This window comes from Barbus barbus (assembly GCF_936440315.1).
Source record: "Barbus barbus genome assembly, chromosome: 10".
NCBI classification, from domain to species: Eukaryota; Metazoa; Chordata; class Actinopteri; order Cypriniformes; family Cyprinidae; genus Barbus; species Barbus barbus.
In genome coordinates, this window is record NC_136738.1 from 7,884,078 (window position 1) to 7,910,977 (window position 26,900).

Sequence of the window (26,900 nt, forward strand, 5' to 3'; positions counted from 1 at the left end):
TAAGGTTAACTGATGAGATCTTATTGTAAGTGTTACCTACTGGTCTTTATAATTCTTTTGTACTTTAATCTGTGCAAAATGTTTTACTTTTTTTTCCAGTCATTCTTATTATAAGAAAATAGTTATTAAACCTATTATACTTTATGACAACACTTTTTTGCAAATAAATTTCAATATTGTGATCCCCTGATAAAAGCATTAGCAATTAATCGCAACATGAAAATTTGATACAGTCATATGCCTAGTCACCTTTAAGTAAAAATTTATATTAACAAGTCAGAAAAGACGTGGCTCTTTTGACAATGTTCTTGTTCACTTGGTTCACAAATCAAGACTGACTGACAGAGTTTCACCAAGTCAAACATCTGGTCACACAACTGACCAGGAAATCATTATTCACAATGGTTTTTATGTTGAATTTAATAAATCACATAAGCTATCACATGATTTCACAAGTCACATGGACTACTGCCGTTTTTATTGCTTTTTGTTCCTTTCTGAAGGCAGCTGTCGTCATTATGAACTGTCATTGTAAAAGAGTTGTGTAAAGACTCTTCAAAATATCTTTTATGTTTCACATATTAAAAGTAATATTAAGGGAAAACAAAACTCACCAAACTGAAATTGCTCGTTGTCCATTAGCCGAATAGATGCTGGCGCACATCTCTGAAACAAAAATAAAGAAAATGAAACTTCAGACAGAAACAAATTAATATATGGAGATGCATAATGATGACCCTCACCCATAGTTTTAAACAAGTCTACAATATTATTATTGCTCAGAAAGTATTTTTAGGAAACACCTACACTACATCGAAATGATATTCCAATTAAAACAAAACCTTATTTTTTAAAGGCAGCCATGGGCAAAGTGAAACGCAGAGAGAGGAGCATAATCAATAATTTTATTTTAACTTTGGATCACAGTTTGTTTAATGGACTAAGAAGCAGCAGTGCTGTACAGAACGCTAGCACTGCACTCGCTCATCAATAACAGCTACACCAGCAGCAGGTCCACAGACTAATGAGAGGCTGCGATCTAAGGCCATTAGCCAGAGTCTGAGCAGAGCTGCAGGTACACACACTGTAATGAGAGCCGCTGCCTTACTCAACACACAGATCCTAGCCTTCAAATCAATGCTGCTCTCTAACAGACATGCCACAAGTGTTCTCTACACACAGCAGTGAATTCGGCATGTTACAAGGCATGAAAGATGTACAGATACACAATATACTTTATCAGATATTAGTAAAGCTATATCATAGCTATATGAAATAATTTTATGAGCTTAATTTAGACTTTTGGCATACTTAATGCTAAATATATACAGTAGTGTTCAAAAGTCAGTAAGATTGTTTTTTTAAAGAAGTTAATACTTTTATTCAGCAAGGACAAATGAAATTGAACAAAAGTGTAAAGATATTTGTAATGTTACGAAAGATTTCTATTTGCTAGCAATTTATTAAAACAGTGAGCGATATGGAAAAAAATAGCATATCACAACATCATATATAGATTTTTTTAGAAAGCTCACGATTCTATTCTTTGTCATGTTGGTTTTACCATTTTGCAAGTTTTTGCAAGCGAATTTCCCTATTATAAAGACAAAGCCTTTCAAGGTAACAAAATACAAAAAAAGAATAGCAGATATTTAGGCCAAAGTGGGCGAAAATAAAAATCTGTAATTTTTTTTTCTTTGTTATTAAAAATAATATCAATACACATTACAAATACACATAATATACAAATAAAACAAACCGTGTTTTATTTTCAGGTACAACGTGTATTTAGCAGGAGCATTCAAGAAAGTGAATGAACAAATATGAAAATAAAACACTATATAGACTGATTCCTAAAGCAACTGTATTAAAGTTCTTCAGTCAAGGGTAGTGAGTGATTTTTCTCTGCAGTTCTGTTGTTTTATTAACATTAAAGGAATAGTTCACCCAAAAATAAAAATTCTGTCATCATAGTGTTTTATTTTCATACCATCATTTATTCAAAAGTTGTTTTAAACCTGAATGAGTTTATTTCTTCTGCTGAACATAAATGCTTAACCAAACAGTTACTGGTCCATAGTGACTTCCATAGGATTTTTTTCCTACTATCAAAGTCAATGTAGACCAGCAACTGTTTGGTTTCCCACATTCTTCAAAAGATCTTCTTTTGTGTTCAGCACAAGAAAGAAATTAATACAGATTTGGGGTGAACTATCCCTTTAATGAAAGTCGGCTGCATGTTTAGTCTCCTGTCCCTTTAAGAGCTGCGTGCATCTGTTCTTCTCTCAACTGTTTACTTTAATTTAAGACATAACCAACTAAGTCTGTATGTAAAGTGCGTGTGTTTTGACAGTATTAGCACAAAAGATAACTTTTTTGTGCTGTTTGACAGGCTTTTAGTGCGCACGCTTCGGGTGAACACACTGAGAAAAAGCGCACGTCAGAACAGCACTTGAATTAAACATTTAAGCAGCAAGGCTTTAAACAAATATGCAAAGAATGTACTTTTGTGACTGCGAATGCAGTGTCCTGTGAGAGTAACTCTATACCCGTGTTAAAATTAGATGTGAATGTATGTGTCGTTGTACTGTATACTGAGACGAAGGCGCCAGAACTGTAACTGATAGAATGTGCGATGCAGCACGATACTATGATATTTCTTCAAAAGCAGACCGTGGAGACATTTTTATCGGCCAAAAATCATCATATCGCACACCCCTACTATCACATGAAACATCCAACATGCTAACATGACAAAATGTCCTTTAAATATATTTAACCATGCTATCATACTAAATGTGCTGTAATCAAGCTAAAGCATGTTATCCTCATGCTGAAACATGCAAGAAACATTCTAGTGATGTGCTAATTTGTGCTAGAAATATGCTATACACATGTTTGCAAAATGTCAGCAATGGACAAAACAAGCTAAACCGATGCTAAAACATTAAGGTGATGTGCTAACATGCTAGTGTCATGCTAAAACATGCTGTGGACATGGTAAAATCTGTTATAAACATGCTAACAACATGCTAGCAATGTGGTAAAACCCTATGACGGCAACTGTCAAGACATTTATAAAATATTCAAATACATGCTGTTCTTTTGAACTTTTGAAATTTTTTGACAAAAATATTAAGCAGAAAGAAACATTGATAATAATAAAAAAAAATTCTTGAGCAGCAAGTCAGCATATTAGGATGATTATTGAATAATCATGTGACATGCCTTATGAAAATTAACCATAGTTTTATTATAGTAAAAGTGTACTAAACGTTTGTGTTTTATTTTTTGGTGGGCTGGATTGCCATTTTGTATAACCACAGTTTACTACAAATACCATGGTTAAACTATGGTTAGTGTAGCAAAACCTTGTTTAATTTGTGTTTATCATGGTTTAATAGTAATGATGCTGAAAATTCAGCTTTGAAATCACAGGAATAAACTACATTTTAAAATGTATTCAAATAGAAAACATTTTAAACTGTAATATTTCACAATATTACTGTAGCCTTGGCGAACACAAGCTTCTTTCCAAAAACATTTAAAAAAAAATCTTACCAATCCCAAATTTTTGAATGGTAATGTTCTGGTTATGTGTATCAGTAACATTATAACATCATTTTGCAATCAGCATCACTCAGATTGTCTATGAATCAAACATCTCTAGAAAATTAAGTTAGCCTGAGCACTGCTGGATTTGTTTTTTGAGTCCCATTTAGTCCTGTACTGACCTGTCTGGCCACCTCTCTCAGGCACGCCACACCCTGCTGGAAGTTTGGGAAGACAACAGAGCCGTACTTCTGATACTCAGGAATGGGTCGGATCTTCAGTGTAACTTCAGTCACCACCCCCAGAGTTCCTAAGGAGCAAGACATATATTAATCAGTTTAAACATATGGGAACCATGTGGTCACAAAGAATATCACAGCAGTGACTGGTTTTAAGGTTTGATCTGATTCACTATTACGGTCTCGCACACAAAGGCTAAAAATGTGTGTGATCTGAAAGATGCATGATTTGAATAGTCTTTAAAATCAAGCAAAGGATACCAGAGAGTTAAATGTCTATGCAACACACACACATATGAATGGAGCCCCTGGCTCTCTGCAGGAGATCTGCGTGTTCATTTTCACCTGAACGCTCAAGTTTCTTCCGCTCCAAAAGGAAGCAGAGAGATTTACAGACTGTGTTCTGTGACATAAAGCAGGTCAGTATCAAACGTCACACTGAGGGGAGAGCAGAGCCACCAAGGGCCCGGCGCAGCAGGCTTCCTGTCTCAAACCAGCATGACCTCTGACCCCTGAGGAAAACCCTGCGTCTGTTGCTCCGAGACTGGGCTTCTAGACTCATTACTGACAGCCCAGAGCGAGCGTGCATGTGTGAGTGTGCAACATTGGAGATAAAGTCCTGTGGAGAGTTTATGCTACCCATCAGTGAGACCTGCTGGACGAGGCTTTATGAGCAGAACAAACCTCAGCAACAACACACCACTCATCCTCATCCTTCACTCATCGTCTTCATTAAAATGTAAAAAGACTGGAAGAACTGGCACAACTAATTTTCTTTTAAAGAAAAAGACTATAAAATGCTTCAGTAAAAACCTGTTAATTTGTTTAACAGTCCTTATCATAAAAGGTAAAAATACATTATATAGAATTTTACTGTAAAATACCGCCATATTTATGGTTTTTATTAGTAAAAATAATGAATTAATGTATCATTTACAGTGAAAAACAGTAAAAGTAAAAAGTTAACATCACAGTATATGTAATTTTACTGTGAAATACAATCAAATCATAGATACTGTCAAATCTATGTTTTTGGAAGTAAAACGGACTTATATAAATTATGGCGCAAACAGTAAAAGTAAATAAATTATGTACATTTTACTACAAAGTACTGTCAAATGTATGTCTTTGGTATTAAAAACTATGATTTGCCATTTCATTTATGGTAGAAAACAGAAGTTAAAAGTAAATTGTTTAACATCACATAATATGTAACTTTACTGTAAAATACTGTATTAATGGCTTTTGAAAGTAAAAACTGAATTACTATATCATTATAACTACTGATTATGACAACTATGTGAATTACCACATCAAAAACAGTAATGATACATTCCCAGAAGTCCCTGCATGACACAGCACATCTGATTACATTTCATTCAAACAGTTCATTTTTTCTTATTTTTATCAGGAGTGTCCTTTAGGGTGTTTTGTGTAACAAATTCAATGTATGAGTAAATGTTTGTTGCATATTTTAAAGTAATGAGTGTTACCATAATGGTGTTTTGTGTTTGTGTGTGTCCCAGTGACTTTATTTTCTATTCAATAATAGTGGAAATGTTTTATGAACAGGAAACTTCAGATGAACTTCAATTCATCATGTGGCTTTCACCTATATTATTATGGTGGTTATCAGAACATTTTAGGCTACAAAGGAGATTTTGGTTGTTGGTAGTAACTTGGTATATTAACACTATATCACTCAATAAAATTTACAATTCTAAAAAAAGTTTATGCCATCCCGTAATATCTCAAACATTGTCACAGTAACTTTTTTATGATTAATTTCTGGCAACCACAGGTGGCTTTTTTTTTTAACTGTAATTTAACAGGATATTTTTACAATGATAACAGACATCACTTAGGTTGTGTGTATTTAACCCTGAATATTCCTTTAAACATGCCAATAACCCAGTTTGCCATCAAACACACACACACACACATCTCTCAGACGGGAATCCTTACATCTAAAGATCTCCTGACCCCCGTAAAAACAACAACAATAACTCTGTCATCTGAACTTTAACGTCTCAGAGGGGAAAAAGGGGTCTCTCTTAAGTGTCTAAATGCCCCTGACATTACAAAGCCATTAAATAAGCCAGATGTCCTTCCTAATGGAATCATAAATGTTTAATTAATGCAGATTAATCCTGAGAAATATTCATCCTCCCACAAAGAATTCATGAGCCATAAAAAGCTTCACAGACCGCTTTACCAAACACAACAATTATGACCCATTTTCATCAGTTCAGGGCTTCATGAACGGCTTAATGAATATTTAGAGAGAAATTAACAATAATAAACAATATCCTTTTCTTTGGATAAAGTTGATACGTTTAAACAGCATCATGATACATAAGATATCAAGCACATAGTTCTGACTTGTCGCCCTCTCTGAGCAGAGTGCGAGAAGCATTGGCATTGAAAGCTGAACATGTTTCACTGCCCTCTACTGGCTCACAGGAAAGCCCAAACAGTCTCAGTTTCACACTCTAGTCCCTGATCATCTGACTGCACACAAAACTGGAAAGTACTTTTCAAAATCACAAGTTTCAGTCAGATGGCATGACTGCTACATGACTTCTGTGAGGAAGAACTATGGACTTACCAAAGTTTTCCAAGACGTGAAGAACTTAAAGGAATAGTTCACCCAAAAATGTGCATTTGCTGAAAATTTACTCACCCTCAGAATATCCAAGATGTAGATGAGTTTGCTTGAAATGTAGCATTACATCACTTGCTCACCAGTGGATCCTCTGCAGTGAATGGGTGCCGTCAGAACGAAAGTCCAAACAGCTGATAAAAACATCACATGGGGTAAGACTTTTTTTTTACTGGAGAAAGCGTTATTATGGATTATAGAGTCATATTTTGGTCAGAAGTGATGGTTTAAAGTTAAAACACCTTAATGATGGATGTTAATTGATGGAATGGAGTGGTGTGGATTATTGTGATGTTTTTATCAGCTGTTTGGACTCTCATTCTGACGGCACCCATTCACTGCAGAGGATCCACTGGTGAGCAAGAGATGCAATGCTACATTTCTCCAAATCTGTTCTGAAGATCAAATAAATGTATATCTATTGGATGGCCTATAGGTCAGTAAATAAAAAAAATTAAATATTGGTTGAACTATTCCTTTAATATCAGGTAAGCTACTAGAACTGTTCAGTTTGCTTAATTGTGCATTGTATAATTTGTTTTAAATTGATCTCTCTTTAACTGTGCTTGGTCACTTTACATGTTGGTCTCTTCCCATCTAAGCGTGTGGTTATTACTTTGAAAAAAAAATGGCAGAATGGACAAGACTTCATGCTGATATGACTGCAGCTTGGAGAAGCCCAAACAGGGCAAAATGACCTTTGATAAAGACAAACAACATTTTTGCTTTACAAATCTCTCTGATTAAGAGGACTGTTTTTAATAAAAGTGATTGATAAGAACTCTCACTACAATATAAACACCCTTATTATGTTGTCAGTTAGCATTTTTAACTATTTATTTTTTTTTTTTTAAGATTTTTTTCATTATTTATTTGATTATTTAGGGATCAGAAAGGATTTGAACTGAATTTGAGATCGCTCAAAGTGCAATCGCTAACAAAAACAGGCTGTAATTTCACCTCAAAACGAAGAAATTATACATGATAAAAAGAAGGCTATTCAACATTAAGAATTTGTTCGAAATGTTCTTAACTGTCAAGAAATTAAAAACTTTCATGGTCTTAAAAATAGATCTTGTTTTCTTTTATCACTATTAGTTGTTTTATTTTTTTTGAGGGGAAATACAAGCCAGATGCCAAACATGTTCTTGACACGTTTCTGAAGATTCACCGAGAAACTGATCTTTTCAGAAACATTCCTCACACAAAACATCATGAGTCCGTACCCTCTGAGCCCAGTATGAAGTGATGTATGTCGGGGCCGGTGGACATGCGGGGCCCCAGACAGCTCTTCTCAATCACTCCTCTAGGGGTCACCATCTTTATATGCACCACCTGGGAACACATGAGATCACAGGTACCCTGAATGACCTCCAGCAATACATCTACACTGCAGGACTGATGCGGATGAAACATCTGAAGTGTGTGAGCATGAATGTGAACTCTGTCCCAGACCTGTGTGTGTTTGTGTGTTGAGAAACAGGGAAACATACCAGGTCCTCAATATTGCCATAGATGTTCTTCTTCATGCCTGACGCCCGTGTGGCCACCCAGCCGCCCAGAGAACTGAACTCCATGGAGTCCGGCTCGTGGCCCGTACAGAAACCACGCTCATTCAACTATAATCACATAAAACACACCAAACAACCTCAACAAGGGATGCATTGTTTTCTGTACATAATATTTTTCATTAATCAAACTCATTAAGTACGTTTTTGTCAAAATAATACAGCCTCTGACAAAAAACAAATTCAGTCATCATTTATTCACCTTGATATTGTTCCAAACCTGTATGAGTTTCTGTCTTCTGTTGAGCACAGAAGATGATATTTTGAAGAACGTGGGTAACCAAACAGCTGTCGGTAGCCATTGACGTCCATAGCATGGAAAAAAAATTATCTATGGAACTTTTGGGTGACTAGCATTCTTCAAAATTATTATTTTGTGCTCAACAGTAGAAAAAAACTCATACAGGCTTGGAGCAACTTCTGATATTATTCCCCATCAATAGTGACATAAAAACACATTTTAGGCTTAACATTCGGAAATGTCCATTGTGCACAAGTAATACTCCAAAGAAAGATTAATTATCATTTTTTCAGTAAGTCTCGAGCAACATGTCAGTAGATATATTAATAGATTTGAACTATACCTTAGTATGAAATAAGTGTATTAAATAGATTATTTTTTACTAGGGTATCCCTAGTTGGTGCTTCATAAGTTTGGGGGCAGTAAGATTTTATTATTTATTTTCTGAAAGATGTTAATACTTTTATTCAGCAATGACATAGTAAATTATTCAAAAGGGACAGTAAAGACATAATTTTTCACAAATCTGTCTTTACTTTAAAAAAAAAACTTTTTTTTATTTTTTTTTTATTATACCAATCCCAAACTTCTGAACGGTAGTCATATCTGTAAACACAGTGGTGACAGAAATCCTTGGCGCTAATACTGGCAAAAACCAGTTGTCTCACATTCTTTTTGAAACACAAAAACAAATTTCACCATAAATTAAATCTGAATCTTGCTTTAGGCAACAAAATTGATATATAAAAAAAAAACACCCTTGTATATATTACACAGAGCAGCTGGTGAACAGATGTTGAACATCATAGTTGTTACAATATCACAAATTGTCCTGACCAATCAGAATCCAGGAGCTGGACGATATCGGTTTTATAATAAACATTCTAATCACACTACTGTCAATAAAACACACCATCCTCAAAGGAAATGTGTTTCTGGATAAACACAGTGGTGTTGAAGCCTTATGGAACGTTTTAGATCTGTTTCCTGCGGTCAGACTCATGATATGGAGTGTGTGAGCGTGACAGCCGTATACCTGTGAGAGAGCCGATGGTCTTATTGATCAGTCTCAGATAAAACACGCTCCAGGTGATTTTATTAAGCAAACCCCCAAGAAACACAAACACACTTTAATGTTCCACCATCTGTCCTGCATCCCTCCAACACACACACACATAGTGAAGGACTGATTGGAATTCATCTCACACACGCACACACACAAATACCAGACCAGCGGCCATTGCCATTTTTCGACATTAGTTTGATGGGACCATCTGGTCTGTATGTTTTGGTGAACAGACAGTAAGGCACAAGCAAATGGCCTGTTTTTACCCTTCAGCATTAAAATTAATGCTGGCACGCATGTGCACGCATACACACACACACACACACACACACAATAAATATATATACATATTTATTTATTTATATGCTGTCAAACGATTAATCGCATCCAAAATAAAAGTTTGTGTTTACATAATGTGTGTGTGTACTGTGTATACACACACACACACACACACACACAGTATATATTTTGAAAATATTTCCATGCATTTACATATATATATATTTATATTATATACAAATATATGCATAGAACATTTTTCTATATATATGCATGCGTGTGTATTTATATATACATAAAACAAACAGCACACACACACATATATTATGTAAACAAAAACTTTTATTTTGGATGCGATTAGTCGTTTGACAGCACATATACATATATATATAAAACCGAATATAAAGAGAGCTCTTTGCTCAGAAATGTATTGGTTATTGTAGTGTGGTTGTAAACCCAGTGTGTAGATGACTGACCTGTCTCTCCAGATCCTGTCCGATGATTCCAGCCTCCACATGAGCTGTTAGATTCTTCTCATCAATCCACAATATCCGGTTCTAAACAAAAGGGACAAATAACTGAATATGACAGATCACTCAGGGAATCCTCTAGTTTTAACATTTATAATTCAAGAGGAGTGCTTTTTCGACAAACATGGGAGCAATAAAACATATAACAGAGCAGGGAACTCTTAATGGGACAATTCACCCAATAATTCAAATCAGATATTTTAAAGAAAGTCTGTTTACCACTGACTTTCACTCAAAATATCTTCTTTGTGTTCAGAAGAAGAAATTAAGTCACACAGGTTTGGAGCAATGTGAGGGTGAGTAAATGACCATTTTCATTTTTGGGTGAATTATTCCTATAACGGTTATATAGTATAATATTATATAGTATAACCGTTATAGTTTATAGTATAACCCCTTTAATTTTCAATACATTTTTTCATGTCTGCATTTTTTTGCAACCCTGTTACTAGAATGCTTCCAAATATAATTCAACTTTTGATTATTATTTTCTAAGATCAAAAATCAAACAAACATCGAAATTGAATAGTCAAAAACCCTATGCCAAAATTGGTAACAGGGTTGTATACTATTCACTGGAGTAATATTGTGAAATAACTGTTTACTATTAGAAAATATTTTAAAATGTATTTTATTCCTGTTAATGTAAAGCTGAATTTTCACCATCATTACTTCAGACTTCAGTGTCACATGATCCTTCAGAAATCATTCTAATTTGCTGATTTACTGCTCAAGAATAATTGCTTATTATTATCAATGTTGAAAAGTCTTTAATATAAAGCTCAAAAGAACAGATTTTTGTTTTTTAAATAAAAATGTTATGCAACATTATAAATGCCTTTACAGCCACTCATGATCAATTTAATGCATCACTGCTAAATAAAAGTATTAATTTATTTTAAAACAAAGTCTTACAGACTTTACAATTTTGAACAGTAGTACGTTTTTGTCAGCTAAAATACATCAATTAATTAAATATCAATTCATGACATGAGTGTTGCATTTTTAAACAAATGCAAGTCAGAAATCAAAACCACATGAAGAGTCAAGAAGAATACATCAACTTTTAGAAAGACGTTCCGAGAGCCCCGTTTAATATATCATCACGAGAACATACCTAACATGAAAATCCCCTAAGAAGTAAATCTGATTTAACATGACGCTAAATCAACCTCATAATAAAAGACATCCTTAAGATGAATATTGGACTACAAAAAAAAAAAAAAAAACACTGTATGTGGATGTGCATACAGAATCTGAATTTTTGGGAGAATTATCTCTAACTATATAAATACAGTTTAAACCCTGATTTTGTAAAATGTTATTTTCTAACAAGACAGAACAAATAGACAAAATTAAAAAAAAAAAAAAACTGTGTACGAGCATGTGGGCAAAAACACACAGTAAAATTTGAGATGCACTGCAATAGATACTACAATACAGTAGGTATAAAAGGCTGATTATAATGATTGGAGTAGACTAGAATGAGAGAGATTTTGATTAAAGTGCAAGTGTTGACATTGTGAGTGTGTTCGCAGGTCTCCCTCAAGCCACATGTCAAACTGATTCACCGCCGCTAAACTCAGCCCACATATCTGAGCTTAGCGAGTCAGCACAGAGAGAGGTCACCGTGTGTGTGTGTGTGTGTGTGTGTGTGTGTGTGTGTGAGTGAGAACCACAGCAACACAAACCGCTGCTTTCAGTCTCGTCTGATCTGTAATAACTCTGACTTTCCTGTTCGGCTGACGAGTAAAATCAGCACATTTTGTAAATTTCGCAACAGAAACACACATATAATCAGGCTTTAGCTGGTGTGTGTTTCAGGCTTTCTGAGTATCAGCCAGGTTTTGTCCCCTTGTTTCCACAGGGGTTAAATGCACTTCAGGAAACCGCCCTGTCTCCACAGGTGGCTCCGCCCCTCAGCTATCAATCACGCCACTGCGCTCATAAAACAACCGTTCTTATGACTCGCTGCCTTTCATGTGAATGACCCCGCGACCTCTATAACATGCCAGACAAGGTCAGAGCAGCAGATGAAGTATGTGGAGAGGGGAAAATGAGAGAGAAAGTGCAGGAGAGGGTAAAGGAGAGAAGCACAGACAGGTACAGTATGCAGAAAGCTCTGTAGGCGTGGATATTTAATATATGCACATAGACACACACACACACACACACACACGGGTGCTAAATGAGTGTCAGTATGTCACACCTGCATGCATATAAACACTCACCATCTGAGATGTGTCCAAAGAGACAATGGAGCGAGTCTCCTCACGAGGGCACTCTAGAGCACTGGACACACTCGTCCCACCTGATCAATAGAGAGACAGAGAAAGAGACAGAGAAAGAGAGAGAGCGAGAGAGGGGCGGGGTTAATATTGTAAAAAATCACACATATCCAAACTTACAGGATCTGAAAACAGCTCTGTTAACAATGTAATAATAAAAAATATATTTTTTTAGGTATTTAGGTTCATGTTCTGAATACTTCATTAAAAATTAGTGCTGTCGAATGATTAGTCGTGATTAATCGCATCCAAAATAAACGTTTTAGATAATAGATAATATATGTGTGCGTATTTATATATATTTAATAAATATACACAGTACACACACATATATTATGTAAACAAAAACTTTTATTTTGGATGCGATTAATCATTTGACAGCACTAGATAAAATACAATTCAATTTAATTCAATTCAAATGAGCTTTATTGGCATGACTGTGTAACATCACAATGTTGCCAAAGCAATAGATATATTATACAAACATACAGATAAATAAAATATGGGGGAAAACACATATGCAGTATAATGTTCAAAGTTTGATAGGTAATTTTTCTCCAAGACTGCATGTGTTCGCTCAAAAATACAGTAGACATGGTTCAAATTTAAAATAACTTTTTCTATCTGAATATATCTTAAAATTGAATTTTTGTGATGGTAAAGCTGCATTTTCAGCATCATTCCTCCAGTCTTCAGTGTCACATGATCCTTCAGAAATCATTCTAATATGCTGAATTGCTGCTCAAGAAATAGATTATCATCAATTCTGAAAACAGTTGTGCACCTTCATTTTTTGTGTAAATTTAATCTACAGAAAACAATGTTATTTTTCTCATTTAATTTGTGTTATTTTTATTTGGAGTGTGCTCAGAATTTGGGGAAAGTGAATAAAACAGCAGGAAAGTGCAAAGAAGCATAAACTAAGCACAAACTAAAGATATAACGGTTAAATGACATGAAAAAGCTAAAGTGGTAGTTTTTTATCTTGTTTTATATATAAACAATATTTAAAATGACAACTCCAATCATCGGCATTAGATGCGTTTTATTTATGCAGGTACTTGCCTCCATATGGTATCAAGCAGACATTGTGTTTGCAGGCCAGTTCCACAATCTTCTCCACATCATTGTGACAGCCTGAAAAAAAATATGAAATGACCATTATAATCCACTCAACTTATTTAAACCACTTTCATATGACTACTAACAAAACATCTCTGATGTTTAGAATACTGTTCAAGACTTTTGTTTTTGTAAGGTCTCTTATGCTCACCAAGACTGCGTTTATTTTTATTTAAAAAATAAAATAAGTAAAAACAGTAATATTGTGAAATATTATTGTAATTTAAAATAACGGTTTTCGATTTTAATGTATTTTAAACTGCAATTTATTCCTGTGATCAAAGCTGAATTTTCACCATCATTACTCCAGTCTTCAGTGTCACATGATCCTCCAGAAATCATTCTGATATGCTGATTGCATCTCAAACATTTCTTATTATCAGTGTCGAAAAACAGTTGTGCTGCTTCATATTTTTGCAGAAATCATGATGCTCTTTTCAAGATTCTTTAGCGAGTAGAAAGTTCAAAAGAACAGCGTTTAGAAATCTTTTGGAACATTATAATGTGTTAACTGTTCCAAACTTTTGAACAGTTCTGTACAACTGCAGAATATTTTTGTTCTGTAAGGGGGAAAAAAAAAACACCTCAATCCCTTTTACGCCAGATAAGTGGATCAATATCTAGCACTGACCCACTGGAGCACATCCGACTGCCCACTAAACATCCCACACAATAACACAGTGACAGTGAATCTAAGATCAATACCTTATTGTTTACAAACCGTCACATTTCTTAGTGAAAGAGAGCATTCAGTTGGAAATAATGTAAACTGGAGTGTGATTTTATTCACTGGGATGTGATTGGACAGTGAATAAAAGCAATTTCAGATCAATATCAAATTCACATTTCTTTGAGATCATAAAAAACAAGCATTTCTCGTGTGTGAGGGGCGCAGAAGGTTTTCTGAAGGAGACTGTGATGGTTACAGGATAATCTACTGAGGGTGAATCCTGTATGATTGGAGAACCGTTGAGGTAAGGATGAATTCTCCATGAGAGAATATTCTGTTCGGAGGCGTATAACGGAGAGGCAGATGATTTGCTGGCTGCTTGGGTACTCTTCTAATCAAAGCTCAGCCATCAATCAGAGACTGTGAAATGGTGCTGTCAGGACTCCACCAATCAGAAAGCAGCTGCTCTGGCAGCTAGAGTATCACTGGATGGCAGACGCCCCCTTTCCCTCTAATTAAAGCAGTTTCTCATGAATATGAATTAGCACTCAGCCACTGATGCTTAACCCTTTGCAGTCACTCACCTGGCCAAACCACCATGTCGGGCACCCGTCCTATCCTCCCCTCACGAAGGGCAAAGATCTCATGCAGGCAGTGACCTGAGGAGGACAAGAAAAAAGCTTTCAGAAAGACATCCAAATCCAGCTTGTTCATACTAGTAAAGTACTAGACAATAAATAGCACCCAAATAAATGGGAAAAAGGTAGTTTCCAATCTTTTTTGTAATATGAACACATATGGTCCATTTTATTTACTTGAGGTACCCAATAAGATTTCGAGTAATACTGTATCTCTTAATAAACATATCACCATTTAAAGGTTTTCCGTTAGTATGATTTAAGAAATTAATACTTTTTCTATTCAACAAGGATTCATTAAATTGATCAAAAGTGACAGCACAGACATTTATAACATTAAAAAAGATTTCTGTATCAAATTAAAAAAATGTAACCTTTTATCAAAGAATCCTATTTTAAAAAATCATGGTTTCCACAAAAATATGAAGCATTTTCAACAATGATAATAATAATAAAACAAATGTTTCTTGAGCAGCAAAGTGATTATGTTGAAAATTCCATCACAGATTTTAAATGATATTTTAAAATATATTAAAATAGAAAAGTTATTTTAAATTGCAATTTTATTGTATATTTGTAGTTTACTTTTTGATAAATGTAGCCTTGGTGAACATAGGAGACTTCTTTCAAAAATATAAAAAAAAATCTTACTGAGCCCAAACTTTTGAATGGTAGTGTATGAGGAATAATAAATTAAATGACTAATTTTCATATATAAACTAAAGAGTCAAATCAAAATTAAATTTAAAAAATATTAATTTTTTTAACTTGTTTAGAAGTAACAGCTGTAATTTAAAAAAATAATAATAATAATAATAGGACCATTCAAATGTTTGCATTGTCATATTCAACATTAGTACAATAACGTTGCATTTCTGTATGAAACAAATTTCCCAGAAATGAAATGAGTAGTAAAACATAGCAAAATGAAACCAAAACAAATTTGAAAACTTTCTGCCAAACATAAAGATGGCGGTTCTGTACCATGAGCTCGGAAAACCCGGTCCTCTGGGTTATGTGACACGGCCAGACCCGCTGCTTTCAGATCCTCAATGAAGGGCTCATTCAGGTTAGGAGGAGCAACTGCACTTAAATTCAGACTGGGCTGGAGGAAGACACACAACCCAGATTACACACACACACACACGAGTCTGATATACAGCAGGTCTGATATACCACACTTGACTTACTGTAGCAGGAGATTTGTGCTGTAAATTGGCGCCAAATGTGCCCTCAAACCAGTCCTTCAGACTTGGCAAAATCAGCCCACTCAACCGATACCTGAAACCACCGAAACACACACAGATCCAATCAAGCAGTTTCATTACAGTTTCATCACAACCCACAACACAGCAAACTAAATTTGCATTTCCATGTAAAGATTCATGTAAACGTAGTTTTTTTTTGTTTGTTCTTAATTCAACTCAATTGTGTACAATTAATAACTCATTTAATCGATTAAATCTTTCTATTGAAAAACTCTCACTCTCTGACCTAATACTGTCAGATGAGACCTGGGTTGGGGTGGTTGCATAAACAGTTTAGACTAGTCTTAAAAGTTAGTCATCTAATTTTTTATTTTTCCTCAGCTATGGTCATAACTTTTTTAATTCAGTTATTTGTATTGGAGAAGTAAGACTGAATACCCCTTGGCAACTGCAAGTTGGTCAAACTAGTTGTTAAGACAGTCTTAACATGGTGGCTAAGTTTATGCAACTGGACCCTGATGTTGAGATGCAGCAGTACAGATTCCAGACACTAGATGGCATGAGCACACCACACTGAACCATGAATTACTACATCATGTGCACCTCCAGTCCTCAACAGTTCCTACCAAATCTTAATATATATTTCTATTTACACACAGACATATACTATGACATGGCATGCCTTGTATGTGTTATGAATAAATACAGCAGCAACAGCATATTATCTGGACGTGTTAGATTAAGCAGCGCCGCTGTGTCTGTATGATTGTACATAAAAGGACACATTGTGTGACTGCGTGTGTCTATAGGTCCTTGAGACTGTAGTTAAGGAACATAAACTTCTCCATCCGGGCCAGTGTTATGAGTGCCACGCTCTGTGTGAGAGGCTGTTTATGCTAATGTATTTTATGCAACTGTTTAGAAAGCACAATGATTTTTTTCAAAACACTGCAATGCCCAAAAATGACCTTGCATAGCTAGATTACTGTATGTTTCAACCGAACTGCAGAATTATTTAAAATACAGGGTGCAATTTGTTCAAAATAAATAAAAAGTTGAAAGGAGAATGGCATTTTTGAAAAAAAAAAAAAATTCCGAAATGACCAAAAAGACAAAATAAAAACTAAAACTAAAGACAAGACAAAAAAACAAGCTAAAAAAATACTAATAAAAAAAAAAATTTAATAAAACATGACTAACAAAAAACAAGGCAAAACAATAAAACAAAAAATACCCAAGTCCGTATCTAGCCCAGATGGTGGATCAGGACCTAGAGATGACCTCTACAGCCCTGAATGTCAGCAGAGACCAGGACAACTAGATGAGCCCCAGAGACAGATCCCCAGTGAAGACCTTGTCTCCTAGATGGCCATCAGGATAAGACCACAGTAACTAGATGAATGTGCAGGTTTACACTGTCATTCAAAAGTTTGGGATCAGTAAGTTTTTTTTTTTTTAATGTCTCTTATGCTCATCAAGCCTGTATTTATTTGATCAAAAATAGGGTCCAAAACAACAACTTTCACTGTACGGACCAAAAAAAACAAAAACAATGAGACATATGTTTTTCCTTGTATTATTCTACAGAAGAAAGTAAGTCATACAGACATTAGGGTGGGTAAAAAAAAAAACAAAAAAAAGAGAGAATCAATTTTTTTTTGGTGAACTATCACTTTAAGATTGTAGTGCTGTCAGCTCTGATTGATTATAACATTTACTGTATATTATGTTGAAATCCACAGATTTTCCCTCGAATCAGTGCAGTAAAAATATCGGAGTCTAATTAGAAGTCTGTTCTGAGTCTAACTGGTGTTTGTTTGGTGCCTCATACTCACCGTTTCCCTGTGAACTCTGCTTGACCCTTTTTATTGAAGAGGAACCTCGAGTCACTGTAACCCCAGCCATTCCACTTCATGATCTCCTGTCTGAAAAAGAGAGAGAGAGAAAGAGAAAGAGAGAGCATGAGTTTACATGCCGTTTTATGATAGTCAATAGCAAAGAAAATTCAATGATATACAACCTTCATCTTTATGTCTACAAATATAATATTCAATTTTAGTGGCCATTATAGTGACCTGCAGATATAAACCGCTCCAGTCCTTATATTAAAAAGTCTATATAACAGGCACTCATGACTGAATGACAGAGTTACTATGGAAGTCCTGAAGGTCACACCATTCACTTCTGCTAAGACAAGATGGAAAGAACTTAAGATAAGAGAGGATTTGAAAGAGTCAACGGCAGTTACAGCAAATGACCTGCAATGATGATCTATTTGAGGCACTGCATGAAAGTGCACGGAACCTCACAATACAAAAACCTGCTATTAAGTTTCTTCAGTTTAAATGTATTATGTTTAAAGGTTGTAGTTAGGGGACCTTCATGCTTTAAAAAAAACAAAAAAATTCGATATGAATCACATTGTACGAATTCATACGAGATATTTATTTTGTATACATATTTCTATTTATTTTTATATATTTTCTCATGAGATCAAGCTGATTATATTATACACGCTGCCAAAAACAATATCTTTGGAACCAAAAGGTCACCAGATCAAAAAAAAAAAAAAAAAAAAAGAAGATTCACATTTTTGAGCAGATTTGCTCATGCAATACACCACCATGAAGTAGTGAACAAAGCTGTTCTGAATTTTATATTATATATATATATATATATATATATATATATATATATATATATATATATATATATATATATATATATATATATATATATATATATATATATATATATATAAGGATAAGCCTATGATGATTACATATTTACACAACAGCAATCATTTATTAAAAATTTATTGATTCTCCCAAATTCCTCTTTTTCATCTTTTAAATGTACCTTTCTAAAATAGCCTACCGCATTTATACACTCAGAAAGTTTCTGTGGACATTCACACAGAGATCAGTCATTAGTCACATTGACCACTGGATTTACCAAAAATAATTTCATGTTTAAGAAGTGTTTCAGCTTTGCATCAACTATTGATGAACATTCATTCTTATTTGTGACCCTGGACCACAAAACCAGTCTTAAATTTGTCCAAATGAAGTTCATAGCAATGCATATTACTAATCAAAAATGAGGTTGATACATTTATGGTAAGAAATTTACTAAATATCTTCATGGAACATGATCTTTATTTAATATCCTAATGATTTTTGGCATAAAAGAAAAATGGATAATTTTGACCCATACAATGTATTTTTGGCTATTGCTACAAATATACCCCAGCGACTTAAGACTGCTTTTGTGATCCAGGGTCACATTTGAATTATCACTCAGTATATTATTTAACCATGTATTTCTATGTCTTTAGAAGGTGTTTGTCTTTCAAACACATGAAAAATGCACAAAGTCACTAACCTTTTTGTTATCTGATCCTCTTTCACATAATATATTTACCCCTGAGATTTTAAAATTAATATTTTAATAATGAATTGCCACATTTGCATGTTCATGGTTCTCTGATGTTGGTTATGGTCACATGACATGCAGATAAATAAATACAATATTTAATTTTTTCAGTAAGTGATTAATTTTACACAATAATGAAACCATAAACCCAGTTTGGGAAAAACGTAACATGTTTAATGCACTTCATATTGTTGATAACAATGAGAGGAATATATTTTCTTACTCTTTGTATTTTATTTTGGAACAAAATTGGTATCCTATTTAAAACAATGTGAGAAACGAGATATTTCAAATGTAATCTGATTATATTATCTAAAATATGTAATGTAATGGATTACATTACTAACTACAATTGTCGGCATGTACAGTAATTTGGAATCAGTAATGGATTACAATTTGTAAGGAACCTACCACTGGTTGTGAGAATATTGTCTTAACTTGAGGGGTTTCTGGCAACTGGTTTGTGGTCTTTAGGCATGGCCTATCACTCAGAAAAATAACAGCACACTTCTCTTCTCGTTTCTCAAACCTCTACACGTGAGTAACAATAAGTGTGATGATTGCTGATCAATGATTTGCTTATCAAGCCAACTAAAGCACGTTGATCACGCCAGGTGTACGTTCAGTGCAGCTGTGATCTCTGGAGCACTGCGCCTGCTGTGGGACTCGACTCAAAACACACACTGTCAGTTTGCAGAAACACACGAGCAGGTGATCAGAGACCGGAATGCAGGTCTGCTGCTGATCTTCTGAGAAACAGACACAGTCAAACCCTAAAAGCCTCATCAAACGCACAGGACACACAGCAGTACATGAGGACTTCTCAACAGCAAAGAGCAGCGTTTATGCTATATTATGCTATATCCAGCATAAGTCGCACAGGAAAATACTTTATGGATTTTTTTAAGCATTGTAAACTAAAAGACAAGGCAGACTATTCCTACCATCAATTTCAGTCTTCTACTCACCTATATCATGAGTTTCTTTCTTCTGCTGAACAAAAAACTGCTATTCTGATATTGATATGTTGAAGAATGTTTGTTGATGGTAGCACTGACTTACACTGTAATTTAAAAAAAAAACTAATTGAGGATCAGTAAATTATTATTTATTTATTTTTTGGAGAACTATTTAACTTGTATAAAGGTGCACAGTTTAGGCCTAACCTCAAAGCATTTTAAACAACTTCAGGTCACACTTTATATTAGGTGGCCTTAACTACTATGTACTTGCATAAAAAATAAGTACAATGTATTTATTGTGTTCATATTGTATTGCAAAACACTTTTGCTGCTGCTGAGGTGGGATATGGTTAAGGTTAGAGACAGATTTGGTGGTATGGGTACGTTTAAGGGTGGGTTAAGGTGTAAGTGATGGGTCAACAGTGTAATTATAAATGAAATTACAGAAATTAATTACAGTTGTACTTACATAAAGGTATTTTTAAAAATATAAGTACAATGTAAAAACATATGTACACAATAAGTGCATTGTACCAAATGATTAATTTAATTGTAAGTACATAGTAGTTAAGGCCACCTAATATAAAGTGGGACCCAACTTCAATTTCTCAGCAAATTTTTGAGGCAAAAATCAAGAGATTTCACCAGGAATCCACACGTTCATGAACAGTGTTGGGGGTAACGCATTACAAGTATAATGCAAGTTACATAATCAGATCACTTTTTTCAAGTAACTAGTAAAGTAGCTCATTACTTTTCAAATTTACAAGAAAATCTGTTACTTTTTTAAATAAGTTAAAGTTACATTGTTTTCCCATTAACTGACACCTCTCCTGTCCCCGTGTTGAGAGGAATTGGGATTGAGGTGCAGAGGCACTTCCTTCAGCCCGAGGCTTATTCTTTTCCCTTTTTGTGTGAAAGGGCCTTTACAGTTGTCAAAAATATAACTCTTGGGATTTATGTAATTGAAAAACAAATATCCTTCACACTACCAAACTTCGCAAAAAGTTTCTTTACAACGTAATAAAATATTACATAAAATAAATGATTATTAAATACAAATATTTATTTACAAAGTAATGAGCAATAAATAAGTAAGCCCAGCTTAGGTGACAAAGAGTAATGCAAAAGTAATGTAATGCATTACATGCCATAAAAAGTAACCAGGTAATCCAATTAAGTACATTTTTATTGCGTAACATAACACTTTAATGCATTAGTAACTTTCCCCAACACAGGAGTCTCACGCAAGGCCAAAAATGTCCCCAATACAGATTTTGCTCATGTTCAAGTTAGCTTTGCAACTTCACTACTTTAGCAGAAACATTGCTTGGTTTGAAAGTGGCTTTCTTTGCCACTATGCATCTACATGGCAATTGGAAACATTTTTGCAAAATATTGCTTATGTGGCCACAATTTACTTTATGTTTTGACAATGTGTTTACACATCCGTAAGTCCAAGACAACTCCCAAACTTACCCAGCTAACAAAATAAGCCACTTTCCAAAAATGGACCCAACAGGTTCTTGAAGAGTGTGACATTTTTGAGCAGTTTTGTTAATCTTACACACACTACCAAGAGGAAATATTTTATACCCTTTCAGTATAATGCCTGGCATGATAAGGTAATGCAGAAAAGCAAATGTTGCCAATGACTATTGGCAGTATAACAACCTTTACATCTACCATTTCTCTTTGATAAACATTTAACACATACAGAAATTCCAGCTGTATCTTATCAATGAACCACACTGGATATGCACTACTATCGGAAAAAAAAAAAGTGATGCCTATTGTTCTGAAATGTCTCAAAAAGTCTCAATTTATTTGCAGAACGTGATGCATGATAGGAAACACTCAGCCTTGAATACCACCTTCCGGAGTGTTATATATGAGATAACTGATAATGAGATAATGAGGCACTGCACTTTGGTATATTTAAGACCTAAGACAGTCTTGCACACCTACTTCCTGTTGCGCGCATGCGCTCTTCAAGTGGCCAAGACAGCAAGTGTGGTTATTTGGACAGGCCTTTGTGGTATTCATACCCACTTGGGCCAAAAACAGGAAATACATCATGCAAGTGGTCAAATGCAAAGACCGCAAGTGTGGGTTCATACTGAGAAGTTAATTCAGAGAAAACAGGATATGACAAAAAAAAAAAAAGTTAATCATTTGAAAAATCTAAATACCAAAATCTTTCTGCTGGGTCTCAGTAGGTTAAAGGTTGTTCAATGTCCAGCACTAGATGGCAGCACAGTGCCGTCATCCCACATGAAGGAAGTACATTTTCACTCTTAGCAAATACAAAGTCAGGCCACCTCAGCCCTCATCCAATCAGAGCACAGCTCTGCCATACTAACTTTTGACATACAAAATACAACTTGTGGGGAGATCACCTCATATTAACTAACATTCATAACAGACTGCATGACCAATAATCTATCCACTAAATTATAAAAGTAAAGTTATACCAGCCGTCAAAAAACCAAGTAGCATGGAGATTATCGACCATAAGTGTATATTAAACATCCCAGTGATGCAATGCTGTTGACTCTATATACAGACAGAAATAACCAACGCCCTTTACATTACAGAAGCACCATCACTTCCAGTGAAAGCACATCTAAAAACCGAATCAATGGGGCTTTCAATCTTTATAGAGAGAAGGCCCCTAAACTCAGACTGTCAGGCAACGCCTTCAATAATTATTAGCCGATTATTCAAGAGTTGGAAATCAGTTAAGAGTTAGAAAGGTCACCAAGCTCTATATATACTCTCCAAAAGAGCCTCTGGAGACTTTCTGAGGACCCAAGTTTAAAGACTGTCACCTTTATTAAAGCTGAAGCTTTTTAAACAAAACCATTTTCTATAGATGGAACATATGTGAAACAATCAAAGCCCCATATGTCTCGCTCCACATGACTTCTGCGACATATTTCCATTCTTCTGACAGCCTTGTGTGAGGAACAGACTCAAATTTAAGTTATTAACTGAAAAATTGCCCTGGTTCTTCAATCTCGTTAACTTGAGGCTGAGTGCATGACGACAGACATTATTTTTGGGTGACCTATAGCTTTAAGGGCTGACGCGAGTTTATAATGTGCACTGGAGGAACCAGCAGCAGTCAAGCGCCTTCTTCAGCACTGGTTTGGTCGCTGCACTGGTGCAAATAAGCACAATACTCTATGTAAAGAGAAAACAAGTAGATCTGAATGTGTCCATCAGTGTGCAGATATCGCGCGCCACCGCACCCACCTCCGGGATGAATGGACACTTTGTTTAGATCCAGCTCTAGAGCGCACATACTGATACAATGCATCGCCCGCTGCTGCTTTACTCCTTAACGCGACTGCTGTTTAAAATCAACACAGTGTTGTGTGAAGAGCCGGATCTCTCAGCACACAGGCTGACCCGCACATACCTCCTCCTCGGTACCGGTGTCGCGCTGCTCGGCTCGGACCGGGGCGCCTCGGCTTTGCACTCCTGCGCAGCGACGCTCGCGTTTTCATCTTCTGGCCGTTTCTGCAAATGCCCGGCTATGATCCTGAGTCTCTGCTGTGCGCTGCTGCTGTTTGACGCCATGCTGCTTCCGTGTTTGCTGTCAGCGGGCGGCTGATGGAGATTACACCCGAGTCCCGTCATGCACCGCGCTCCGCGTCCCTCCCCGCGCGCTCCGCTCCGGTACGCTATTACTGACTGGAATACAGAGGATTTCCCCTAAAATAATTTCTAAATCATGCTGTTTATTTTTAGTTAGTAGATAACACTTTTTCAGTAGGCTGTCTGTCACTATCTACTATCAGTATAGATCTTGTCTCTAAAAAAAACCTGGAAAATAATATATATATATATATATATATATATATATATATAGCTAATATGATAGCATTTTGGTGTTTTTAAATACATATTTGATCATTCTAAAATAAGAATTCAAAAATTCTACAATAATAATAAAATAATGAAACCGTCAAAAATATGAAATAAACTATATAGGGCTGGTAACTGATTAAATACAAAATCTGATTCCAAATATTAAAGTTGGAATTACATTACATTACGTTTTGAATTGTAACCATTGTAAAATAATAATTCTCAGATTCTACAATAATAATAATAAAATACTGAAATCGTCAAAAATATGAATTGACAAACTATAGAGCTTGTAACTGATTAGTAATCTGTAAATACGTAATCTGATTCCAAACATTATAGTTGTAATTAGACATATTATATTTAAATTGTAATCATTCTAATATAGCATAATAATTCTAAAATTCTACAATAATATTAAAATAATTAAATAGTCAAAAATATGAACTGACAAACTATATAGGCTTTCAGGCTGGTAACTGATTAAGTGGCCTAATCTGTAAATACATACAAATATTATAGTTGTAATTAAGATTATGTTACATTTTAAAATATATGTGTTAAATGCATTTTGATGACATTATTCACACAGTGGGAATTATTCATAATTAATACATCAAAATACATAAATTTTACTGTATTTCTATCATTTTCATAGTTTGTGTTCATATTTTGAATAACTAAAATAATAATTGTAAAATTCTACAATACTCCAAAAATTATGTGTGTGTGTGTGTACGCACACATAATAGTAGTTTTTATGAATTTTGATGGTATTGTTCATACAATTATTCATAATTTAATCATTTATGAGTCAGTGAGACATTTAACCATGTGTTATATGTCTTTGAAAAGCTTTAATGTTTTTTTTTGTTTTTTTTTTATCAATATAGTACACAAAAATTATGTGATAAACGAGTTAGGTCAAAAATAATCTAAAAGTAATCAAAAATTAGTCAGAATACATTCTAAACAGCAGTTGTATTTAGCTTGTAACAACAGCAAACTACTTTTGCCACATTTTTTGTCTTCCATAAAGAACCCTGCTTTAAAATTGCAGGTGTGAAGAACCATAAATCACTTCAACATAAAGGGGTTCTTCAGGTGTAGTAACTCTTATCAGAAATGTATATGATAGCATCACATTAAGAAACCATACTTAATGAGACATATGTCAGCAGTCCGTCAATGTGTGTGTAAATGATTATTCTGAACTTATGCTGAGCACCCTCATGGGTTAAATGGGATCTGTGCCGTTTCAATCTTTATGTGCTTGACTAATCAGTCACAGATGTACTTTAAATGCACTTCAACAAATCTCCTCACTTTTATTTCACAGATGCATACTTTGCATGTTGCATACTAGTATTTCAGAATGCAGTGTTTCAGACACACATTTATGACTGAAAATCTGTTCTGTAAGGGCCAATAAAATTTCTTCTCTGTCCTCTTAAAAAAAAAAAAAAAACATTGTATGGATGAGGCATATCAGGCCTTATAGTGCCATTACCTGTGTCATGTGACCGTGAGAGTAACTCAGACATGTGCTTGTCTGCCTCCTGTGGGTCTGATGATGTCATCACAAACATGTATGCTCTCCATTTAAAGTGCTTTCCCTCGTAAATATGAGATGCATCATTTTTACAACAATGGAAAATGCCACATTTTTGTGTTTGCTGAGGTTACGGAATGGAATGCCTAATTGGAACTGTTACTCTGCAACGGTTAATTTTAGACATTTAGCAATTGTGGTATAGCCTCTGCTATGCTAATTGAGCGCTTGGAGAACACATTCTGAAAAAGGATCATATAAATACATCGGTGTGTCTGTGATCCCCAAACTCAAAGGATGTTCGCTCCTGTTTCCGATGTTCTTTAGCAGTTAAAGCTAAAGGAATAATCATGTAAAGGCAGGAGATGATGATAATTATGTGATTTATTTGTGCATGTTGTTGAGGGACACAGGATGTGGAGTTTACTGCTGTTTTTGAAGGGGCTGTTACAGCTTCATCCAGATGGAATGATTGTTTCCTCCAGGCTTGAGCTTTAAACTCCCAAAACAAAGTTCTGTAATGCACTGACTGCAAACGATTATAGTCGGAGTGTATCACAGAACTTTACTTGGAAAGCCACAGTGCTGCTTGCTAATTTTCCTTCTTCTCTGTGAAACTTTTCAGCAGGACCCTCTAAAAGAAACAGACGTGTTACATTTCTCGGTAAAAGACTCGGTAACATATGATTTTCCATTTCTTGAACTTATCAAAATAATAAAAAAAATAGTTCACCCAAAAAATTTGGGCATCATTTACTCACTCTCATGTTGTTCCAAACCTGTATGAGTTTATTTCTTCTGCTCAGTACAAAAGAAGATATTTTGAAGAATGTTGGTAACCAAATAATTGCTGGTATAGCCATTGAGTTCCATAGTATTTTTTTTTTCTATAATATGGAAGTCAATGGCTACCGCCAACTGTTTGGTTACCAACATTCTTCAAAATATCTTATTTTGTGTTGAGCTGAAGAGAGAAGATGGATGACATTCAACTTGATATTTTAGGTCAGTT

The 26,900-nt window shown here is 34.9% G+C and overlaps 1 protein-coding gene across 1 annotated transcript in view; it reads right to left on the bottom strand.

Annotated features, from left to right (window-relative positions):
* Window positions 1-24,097, bottom strand: part of LOC306875797 (alkyldihydroxyacetonephosphate synthase, peroxisomal-like) — a 40,183-nt gene extending 16,086 nt beyond the window's left edge. Inside the window, exons 1-12 of the mRNA XM_079426540.1 lie at window positions 23,885-24,097; window positions 17,899-17,988; window positions 16,046-16,136; window positions 15,840-15,960; window positions 14,802-14,876; window positions 13,491-13,562; window positions 12,369-12,448; window positions 10,084-10,164; window positions 7,947-8,072; window positions 7,680-7,788; window positions 3,735-3,862; window positions 615-666 (exon numbers count right to left, since the gene is read on the bottom strand). Coding sequence (XP_079282666.1) covers window positions 615-666; window positions 3,735-3,862; window positions 7,680-7,788; window positions 7,947-8,072; window positions 10,084-10,164; window positions 12,369-12,448; window positions 13,491-13,562; window positions 14,802-14,876; window positions 15,840-15,960; window positions 16,046-16,136; window positions 17,899-17,988; window positions 23,885-24,045 — 1,186 coding nt within the window. The 5' untranslated portion in view covers window positions 24,046-24,097. The remainder of the gene's footprint in view (window positions 1-614; window positions 667-3,734; window positions 3,863-7,679; window positions 7,789-7,946; window positions 8,073-10,083; window positions 10,165-12,368; window positions 12,449-13,490; window positions 13,563-14,801; window positions 14,877-15,839; window positions 15,961-16,045; window positions 16,137-17,898; window positions 17,989-23,884) is intronic.
* Window positions 24,098-26,900: the final 2,803 nt, after the last annotated feature.